This window comes from Bison bison, unplaced genomic scaffold (genome assembly GCF_000754665.1).
Source record: "Bison bison bison isolate TAMUID 2011002044 unplaced genomic scaffold, Bison_UMD1.0 scf7180017864042, whole genome shotgun sequence".
NCBI lineage: Eukaryota > Metazoa > Chordata > Mammalia > Artiodactyla > Bovidae > Bison > Bison bison.
Genome location: NW_011494614.1, coordinates 1,715,019 through 1,725,631, shown reverse-complemented (window position 1 = coordinate 1,725,631; position 10,613 = coordinate 1,715,019). Strand labels below are relative to the sequence as shown.

Here is a 10,613-nt window from a genome sequence, read left to right as displayed (position 1 = left end):
GATAGGTCTTTCTCTAAAATTAGCATAAGCTGCCTGAAAGACCAGGATAGCGTGTAGGGCTGAGCTAGAGAGAGCTGATGGAGAAGGCAATGGCAACCCACTCCAGTACTCTTGCTTGGAAAATCCCATGGACGGAGGGGCCTGGTGGGCTGCAGTCCATGGGGTGGCGAAGAGTCGGACACAACTGAGCGACTTCCCTTTCACTTTTCATTTTCATGCATTGGAGAAGGAAATGGCAACCCACTCCAGTGTTCTTCCCTGGAGAACCCCAGGGACGGGTGAGCCTGGTGGGCTGCCGTCTATGCGGTCGCACAGAGTCGGACATGACTGAAGCGACTTAGCAGCAGCAGCAGAGAGAGCTGAAAGTACATAGGATTCTTCAGGTAACTTTTATCTCATTTCCTGCATACACACCCCCTCCACTGACCTTCAAATGTCTGAATTCCTCCCAGTGACCACGCTTTTCAGATTTTCCCTTTGTATGCTGCTTCACTTCAGGTCAGTCACTCAGTTGTGTCTGACTCTTTATGACCCCATGGATTCCAGCACGCCAGGCCTCCTTGTCCATCACCAACTCCCGGAGTTCACTCAAACCCATGTCCATTGAGTTGGTGATGCCACCCAGCCATCTCATCCTCTGTCATCCTCTTCTCCTGCCCTCAAGCATCAGAGTCTTTTCCAGTGAGTTGACTCTTCACGTGAAGTGGCCAAAGTATTGGAGTTTCATCTTTAGCATCAGTCCTTCCAAAGAACACCCAGGGCTGATCTCCTTCAGAATGGACTGGTTGGATCTCCTTGCAGTCCAAGGGACTCTCAAAGGTCTTCTACCAACACCACAGTTCAAAAGCATCAATTCTTCGGTGCTCAGCTTTCTTCACAGTCCAACTCTCACATCCATACATGACCACAGGAAAAACCATAGCCTTGACTAGACGGACCTTTGTTGGCAAAGTAATGTCTCTGCTTTTGAATATGCTATCTAGGTTGGTCATAACTTTCCTTCCAAGGAGTAAGCATCTTTTAATTTCATGGCTGCAGTCACCATCTGCAGTGATTTTGGAGCCCAAAAAAATAAAGTCTGACACTGTTTCCCCATCTAATTCCCATGAAGTGATGGAACCAGATGCCATGATCTTCGTTTTCTGAATGTTGAGCTTTAAGCCAACTTTTTTACTCTCCTCTTTCACTTTCATCAAGAGGCTTTTTAGTTCCTCTTCACTTTCTGCCATAAGGGTGGTGTCATCTGTGTATCTGAGGTTACTGATATTTCTCCCGGCAATCTTGATTATGGCTTTTGTTTCTTCCAGTCCAGCATTTCTCATGATGTACTCTGCATATAAGTTAAGTAAGCAGGGTGACAATATACAGCCTTGCCGGACTCCTTTTCCTATTTGGAACCAGTCTGTTGTTCCATGTCCAGTTCTAACTGTTGCTTCCTGACCTGCATATAGGTTTCTCAACAGACAGGTGCTTAGATACTGCCTAAATAACATCTACTTCTCTCCTTCTAATCAAAACCTACTTTCCTTTTAAGAAATTGATTTCATCTATTATGGTAACATTAGTAACAGCAGTAACAAACTAAAATGGACTGAACATGTCCATGTATCTGGCAAACTGGCATGTTCAGGTTAATCACAGTCATCACTTCCTACAGCTCTCATCCTTCTAAATATCAGATTAGTTAAACCCAAAAACATGATTTCCTACCTCTGAAATACTTCACACCTCTGCATACCATTCCTCTTGCAGAGGAACCAGAGGTCAAATTGCCAACATCTGTTAGATCACAGAAAAAGCAAGCGGATTCCAGAAAAACATCTACTTTGGCTTCATTGACCAAACTAAAGCCTTTGACTGTGTGGGTCACAACAAACTTGGAAAATTCTTAAAGATATGGGAATACCAGACCACCTTACCACCTCCTAAGAAACCTGTATGCAGGTCAAGAAGCAACAGTTAGAACCATATGGAACAACAGACTGGGTCAAAATTGGGAAAGGTGTGTGGCAAGGCTGTATATTGTCACCCTGCTTATTTAACCTCTATGCAGAATACATCATGGAAAATGCCAGGCTAGATGAAGCATAAGCTGGAATCAAGATCACCAGGAGAAATATCAATAACCTCAGATATGCAGAGGACAACACCCTTATGGCATAAAGTGAAGAGGAATTCAAGAGCCTCTTGATGAAGGTGAAAGAGGACACTGAAAAAGCTGGCTTAAAACTCAACATTCAAAAAATGAAGATAGCTGCATCCATTCCCATCACTTCATAGCAAACAGATGGGGAAGCAATGGAAATGGTGACAGACTTTATTTTCTTGGGCTCCAAAATTACTGCAGATGGTGACTGCAGCCATAAAATTAAAAGATGCTTGCTCCTTGGAAGAAAAGTTATGACCAACCTAGACAGCATATTAAAAAGCAGAGGCATTACTTTGCCAACAAAGGTCCGTATAGTCAAAGCTATGGATTTTCCAGTAGTCATGTATGGATGTGAGAGTTGTACCATAAAGAAGGCTGCAGGCTGAAGAATCAATGCTTTTGAACTGTGGTGTTGGAGAAGACTCTTGAGAGTCTCTTGGACTGCAAGGAGATCCAACCAGTCCATTCTGAAGGAAATCAGTTCTGAATATTCATTGGAAAGACTGATGCTGAAGCCGAAGCTCCAATACTTTGGCCACCTGATTCGAAAAGCTGACTCATTAGAAATGACCCAATGCTGGGAAAGACTGAAGGCACAAGGAGTAAGGAACAACAGAGGACGAGGTGGTTGGAAGGCATCACTGACTCACTGGACATGAGTTTGAGCAAGCTCCAGGAGATGGTGAAGGACAGGGAAGCCTGGCGTACTGCAACCCATGGGTCACAAAGAGTCAGACACAACTGAGTGACCAAACAACAAAAAACATGATTTTCTACCTCTGAAACAGTACACACCTCTGTATACAATTTCTGCCGCAGTACACTTCAAAACTGATTTAGGACTTTGCCTCCAGATGCTGACAACACAGGACAATAAAAGAGCCTGACATCTGTGAAGGTAAGACATGATTACTGAGGAGCACCACCATTGAGTCCTACTTGAGTACACCTTTAAGGATTTCATTTCGGCTAAGTCATCAAAGCACTACAATTCATTTCCATGTTTCTATATACCAATATAGAGCTTCCCTGGTAGCTCAGCTGGTGAAGAATCTGCCTCCAATGCTGGAGACTCAGATTGGATTCCTAGGTCGGCAAGATCCTCTGCAGAAGGGATAGCCTACCCACTCCAGTATTCTGGGGCTTCCCTAGTGATTCACATGATAAAAGAATCTGCCTGCAATGCCTGAGACCTGGGTTCGACCCCTGGGTTGGGAAGATCCCTTGGAGGAGAGCACAGTAACCCACTCCAAAATTCTTGCCTGGAGAATCCCCATGGACAGAGGTGCCTGGAGGCTTACAGTCCATGGGGTCACAGAGAGTCAGGCACAGCTGAGCAACTCAGCACAGCACATATACCAATATAGCCAATCAGCAAAAATATGTGCCACAGATTTCTAATATTCATAATTTAGAATTTACCACATAAATTATAATACACTTACCACATAAAATACTACATTATTTATAAGTATATCCTTTATTTCTAAAACTATCATTCTTAAAACATTTCTTCCCAACACATAAAATTTTCATGTTTCAAAAACCTCACCCTATTTGAAAATGTACTACTAAACTTCAATGTGCAAATAAACCAGTGTCACCAAACTGAAAAAAGGAAAAAAAAAAAACAACAAGGAAACACTGCTGTATTGGGTATATAGTTTTACCACAAATAATGACAACATGTGTCTTACACGGTACTAATATACATATTCTTGTTTCACTTCTCAGTCATTGTCAGAACCATTTATAGGTAGGAAAACCAACACATCATTGAAAACATGCCCAAATGCTCTTAGGTGATATACCCCATACATCATCACATACATCTGATTACATGTCAGCCCATTAAAAGTAATAGCCATATCTGAACAACATCCTTCCACCACCTGGTTGGGATGATTAGTCATTGCCTCTTTAATAAAAATCCCAACAGATTTTGTATTAAACACATCTTTTCCTTTAGAATCTTCTGCATTTTCTGCAAACACTCCAGCATATTTCAGGCAGACTGCAAGCTGCTTATCTTCAGATACCTCTCTAACCATCCTTCCCTTTTCAGGACACTTTTCAGGAATACTGAGAAGGCTGTTAAGTCTTTTAATTGATTCTATACTTAAGACAATTCCTCCTCCCACACTCACATATTCAAGATCTCCAGATTTTGCAGTGTGGCCTAGATAGAAAGGTTGTGAATAATTCTTTTTTAGCAGAAAGTACTTTAAGTTTTCAATAATAGCAAACGTAGTGGGGTGTGCAAGGAAGAACCAGTTGTATTGGTCTCTATATTTATCAAAGGCATATTTGTAAGCTTTTCTCATCATTAACCACATGTCATTAGTTTCCATGTTAACTGACTCAAACACTTTAACATTTTCAGAACTGAAGAACTCTGCTTTGTCACAATGTTTGGCCCACGTTTCCTTCACGGCAGCCCAGAGACGCACATCCTTCGGTTTTACAAGGATGATACAGTATACCCGAAAGCTTTTACTGAGTTCCGTGCGTTCATCCTCTGAAATTTTCAAGATATCTTCTTTAGTAGGAGCTTGTAGGTGGTGACGCTCATGGTGGTGCGTTCTCTTTCCATAATCAATCTTAATATGTGCTAGCATAGTCATCAAGACACATAAAATGCTTCCGAGCAGTACACCCTTCAAAAACAAACTGCTTTCTGAAAGCATCTTCCTCCACGTCCGGTATGGTTCAATGGCCGAAAGCGCAAGCGCACCCGGCTTTCCTCTCACTTTCGCGAGCCCCTCCTTTACGTTCCAGGCTGCTCTAGATGCAGGCGGTGTCCTCTCGTTGGTTCGGCCAAAGGTGGAGGAGGCCAAGCAGCAGCCTGAGGGCCACCGGGCGGGGGCAAAAGAGCCCTGGGCAGGCAGGCTGAGCCGCCCTCAGTATATAAAAGAGTTTCCACTTAGAGCTCGGATCATATCTAATTAGTATACTGTATTTCACTATGACTGGGTCTAACCAGCCAGGATGGTTAAACCCTGCCCACTGGTCCACCCTAGAACACTATCGAAGATTTTACGCTGAACAATAAACAATAAAACTCACTTTAACCAATCAAAAGCAGACTTCTAGATTCACGTCACACTACCCAGGGTGCAAATTTCAAACCATAATTAACGTAACAGTAAGAAACATTCTCTTCCTAACAAAATTTTCGGAATTTTCTTCTCGGTGTTGTAGTGAGTGTTTTTTTGTTCTGTTTTGTTTTGTTTTGACCTAACAAGTAAACAAGTTCAGCACTTGTTTACTTAATCACGGCTACATTTACACATTAACATATTGATTTGGTGTTTTGATTATGTTTTATGTTAAGGTGAGTTAACCTTGGGCTTCCTTGTTGGCTCAGTGGTAAAGAATTCGCCTCCAAAGCAGGAGACATGGGTTCAGTGCCTGGGTTGGGAAGATCTTCTAGAGATGGAAAGGAAGATCTACTCTAGTACTCTTGGCTGAGAAATCTCAGTGACAAAGGAGTCTGGCTGGCGGTCAATGAGATGGCAAAAGAGTCAGTCAGACAAAACTTATGGATTAAACGAACAATTTTGAATTAACCATAACACTTTAAACAGGTTCATTAATTCTTACTTAATCTTAGCCTTGAAACTGTGAATTCCTATTAGTCAAGTCTGCTACTAAATTAAACCTGAAAAAATTATGGTGGTTGCATTCAAAACATTTAATGAAGAGTAAACATTTTCCTCTTATGGAAGGGAAAAATGCCAACCCTAAAAAAGAAATACCAACCCTACTGTACTTGCTGAAAATGATTTCTCATTGAGTGCTCACACAGCTTTGCATACATTATTACCCATGAAGACGTAAGTGTGAAAATAATAGGTCAATAAATGTACCTCCTACTTTCAAGATTCTCCAAGCCAGGCTTCAGCAATACGTGAACTGTGAACTTCCGGATGTTCAAGCTGGATTTAGAAAAGGCAGAGGAACCAGAGATCAAATAGCCAACATCCGCTAGATCATTGAAAATGCAAGAGAGTTCCAGAAAAACATGTATTTCTGGTTTATTGATTATGCCAAAGCCTTTGACTGTGTGGATCACAATAAACTGTAGAAAATTCCGAAAGAGATGGGAATACCAGACCACTTGACCTGCCTCTTGAGAAATCTGTATGCAGGTCAGGAAGCAACAGTTAGAACTGGACATGGAACAACAGACTGGTTCCGAATAGGGAAAGGAGTGGGTCAAGGCTGTATATTGTCACCCTGCTTATTTAACTTCTATGCAGAGTACATCATGTGAAATTCCAGACTGGATGAAGCACAAGCTGAAATCAAGATTGCCAGGAGAAACAGCAATAACCTCAGATACACAGATGACACTGTCCTTATGGCAGAAATCAAAGAAAAACTAAAGAACCTCTTAATGAAAGTGAAAGAAGAAAGTGAAAAAGCTGGCTTAAAACTCAACATTTAGAAAACTAAGATCATGGCATCCATGATCATGGCATGGTCCCATCACTTCATTGCAAATAGATGGGGAAGCAATGGAAACAGTGACAGAATTTATTTTGGGGGACTCCAAAATCACTGCAGATGGTGACTGCAGCCATGAAATTAAAAGACACTTGCTCCTTGGAATAAAAGCTATGACCTACCTAGACAGCAGAGACATTCCTTCACCAACAAAGGTCCATCTAGTCAAAGCTATGGTTTTTCCAGTAGTCATGTATGGATGTGAGAATTGGACTATAAAAAAAGCTAAGTGCTGAAGAATTGATGCTTTTGAACTGTGGTGTTGGAGAAGACTCTTGAGAATTCCTTGGACTGCAAGGAGATCTAACCAGTCAATCCTAAAGAAAATCAGTCCTGAATATTCACTGGAAGGACTGATGCTGAAGCTGAAACTCCAATACTTTGGCCACCTGATGCCGAGAACTGACTCATTGGAAAAGACCCTGGTGCTGGGAAAGATTGAAGGCAGGAGGAGAAGAGGATGACAGAGGACGAGATGGCTGGATGGCATCAATGACTTGATGGATGTAAGTTTGAGTAAACTTTGGGAGTTGGTGATGGACAGGGAGGCCTGGCGTGCTGCAGTCCGTGGAGTTGCAAGGAGTCGGACATGACTGAGTAACTGAACTGAACTGATTTTTTATTTTATATTATTTTTTATTTTATTTTATTTTTAACTGAACTTAGATTTTTTATTTTATAAAACATTTTGTCATTGAGGAAAATATTAGATGAACCACTGAGAGGCAGTGTAGTCCCCCAGATTATCCTTTCTTCCCATGAAGATTCCTTTTGAATCCAGAACATACTAATACTACTTTCAAAGATTTTAGTGTACATAAGGGATTAAGAATCACTGACAACCTCTCATTTTTCTTACTGGCTCTTTTTCTATACAACTGAAAATCATGCTATTTTGGAATCACATCCTGGAAAATTGAAAACTGTCTTTAAAAAAAAATGTTTCCCAGAAAGATCACAAAGTGAATATTGTCATCATTTGAACAAGGATGGATCTAACATTTGTTAAGGATCTTATTCAAACTGAGCAACTATTTTTAGCAAGTAATTTTACTGAAATAAATTCAGTGAAAAGATGCAGAAATAAAGCATAAGTGATCTACTGTGAATATGTTAAGCAGATTTATAGAACTAAACTAGACAAACTCACAGTAAAACATTTCAGTTGAACCACTAGAAATTTTTTGGTTCCTGCTTCATCTGCAGGTGATACTGCGCTACTCACCACATCATCTCTGGGGAAGGAAAACTCAGAGGGACACAAGCTTTTAAAAATATTTTTCCCCTCTCTGGCAATGCTTTACAAAATGACTTCAGTATAAGTAGCTATCAAAAGAAAGCCAAACACACAGAGAAAGTAAAAACCAAAAACAAAGAAACATAAATATTACCACAGTTATAGGTTCTCTGTTCAAGGTGGGAAAATAGCAGTTTGCGCACTTGATTTTTATATCTGCCAGGGCCAAAGGTCATCGTATATCTCCAGTCATCAGTATTTCAAAAGTCAGGGAGATAGCAACTTAGCAAAAGGGCTCAAGGTTTTACTTACTTAGAAAATGCTCTGAAAGAATGTTTCTGCTTTATCCTTTTAAGAGGATGTGAATTCCTTTTTTTCTAACTGTTATATCATGTGCTTGATAAAAAAGGCAGCAGAGCAAGGATCTATTTTGCACTCTCAGCCCATTTCTGGTCAAATATCCTTCCTACATAAGTGGAACTTTGACCAAAGCTGTTTGTATAGCTATTTCTAATTCAGTGTCAATAATGTGATGTTTTATTTGGCTGGTTTTATTTTATTTTATTGTAATTAATAACCAAAAATGTTCCTATTAATGTGATTAATGTGAACCATATGAAACTAGAGTGTGATATTTAATTTCTCTCTGAAGGGTTTGTAAAGAACTGGGGGCCATAAGTTAATCACTTATTACAAGGTTTGCCTTTGGAAAACAACCAGTGTATCACTACTAATCTACCTGCAATGCTTATAAATGTAGACATATTTCTTTTTCTCTAAGATTTCCAAGATTCCTGACCTGTAAGAAAGGGGCATTCTTTCCTATCTGATAGTCTGGGAATCTATAAGTCATAGACAGAAATCAAGGAGTATATTGTGGCAACATTTCCATATGAGAAAAATATTCTTTGTTCCTCAATTGACTTATCATGCCTTAGTAAATAAGATTTTTATTGAAACTATGCAAATAATTATATTATAATAAAAAGTCACAGAACACACTAAAGGCATTTTGCCTAATATTTAGCCATTGTTCTGAGCAGTTCTGCCAACAGGAACCAATAATGTACCTTTGAATTAAACAAAATCATCTTAAAATTTTTCAAATTATGTTTATTTTGTATTTTAAGGGCTTAAATAAGAAACCGTTTAAAGAATTTTACTGTTCGTAATAGGATAGCCTGTTAAGGTTGATAGATCAAGAAGAAAAGTAAATATTCTATTACTTAGTAAAAAAAAACAACACATTAAGCACAATTAAATTTTCTCTCTAGAGTCATTTAGTCTGAAGTAATTGCTTCTTATTTGTCTGATTTGGAGTTTTGGGGAAGTCTATTATCACATAGTTATATGCATATATACCAGGAATGCTAGAAATCCTTTCTGCTCCTGGGAGCTCTATGCTAAAGGCTATTCCTTATAGAATCAGTAGTTAAGAGTGTGTGATCAATTCCTTTACTGAAGTCATCATTTTTTTTTAATGTTTCTTTAGAAGGGGCCTTTAGGCAAGGCTGAATCAAAAGCAAAAATCACTTTTTGATTATAGTATTAAAAGACTATGGCTATTATAATAATGAACAAAATAAGAACAGAGAAGCCACCTATTAAAGATAACCTGATATTTTAACAATTTAGTAAAAGATCACTCTGAGAATAAGTACATATTAATGAATGCCTTCAGAGAAGACAATGGCACCCCACTCCAGTACTCTTGCCTGGAAAATCCTATGGATGGAGGAGCCTGGTAGGCTGCAGTCCATGGGGTCTCGAAGAGTCGGACACAACTGAGCGACTTGACTTTCACTTTTCACTTTCATGCATTGGAGAAGGAAATGGCAACCCACTCCAGTGTTCTTGCCTGGAGAATCCCAGGGACGGGGGAGCCTGGTGGGCTGCCATCTATGGGGTCGCACAGAGTCGGACACGACTGAAGTGACTTAGTAGCATCAGCAGCAATGAATGCCTTTAGTGTGTTCGGTGACTTTTTATTTGCATAGTTTCAATAAAAATCTTATTTAGGCATGGTAAGTCAATTGAGGGACAAAGAATATTTTTCTCATATGGAAATGTTGCCACAATATACTCCTTGGTTCCTGTCTATGACTTATAGATTCCCAGACTGTCAGATAGGAAAAAAAGCCACTTTCTTACAGGACAGGAATCTTGGAGATCTTAAAGAAAAAGAAATATGTCTACATCTATAAGCATTAATATTAACGACAGTGAGATCATTAACAAGTCTCCAGGGTCTGTTAATTTATCCTCAAATTGTGTGTTAATAATTTTCATCAATTGCAAGCTATTTTAAGCCTAGAAACTAACTCTTTATCATCAACTTATTGATATTTGCACACTATGGTTATCTTTGTACATTAATTTGACTTCTCTATTCATCCTAAAAAGTACAAATATACTAAACTATTTATTTTGCATATAATTACTATAGGAAAAAATTAGCTCTTTCTGATTTGTCATCTCTTCTTATATGTTAGGCTTGGCAAACAAGACAGGTTTGACAGTAGTGTTGAGCCAATTAAAATTATGGTATGATTTTATAAACATATACAATTATCTTTAGTTTCCCTCCTTTTGTAAAGTAAGAGTTACTGATGTATGATTGTTGGTTGATCTATTAGTCTTCTGAGTACAAAAGATACCATGATAGTTTTATTACTCTGGTTTTGAGAGCTGAATTTGTTGCACTCAAAAGAAGACACA

General features: G+C 39.3%; 1 protein-coding gene across 1 annotated transcript; it reads right to left on the bottom strand.

Annotated features, from left to right (window-relative positions):
- Positions 1 to 3,533: 3,533 nt before the first annotated feature.
- LOC104985297 (C1GALT1-specific chaperone 1-like) lies at positions 3,534 to 4,839 on the bottom strand. The gene is made up of 2 exons (XM_010835388.1): positions 3,610 to 4,839; positions 3,534 to 3,578 (listed from the first exon to the last, which is right to left on the bottom strand). Exon 1 carries the CDS (start codon positions 4,834 to 4,836, stop codon positions 3,880 to 3,882), a length of 957 nt encoding a protein of 318 aa, XP_010833690.1. The 5' UTR covers positions 4,837 to 4,839; the 3' UTR covers positions 3,534 to 3,578; positions 3,610 to 3,879.
- Between the last annotated feature and the right edge of the window lie 5,774 nt (positions 4,840 to 10,613).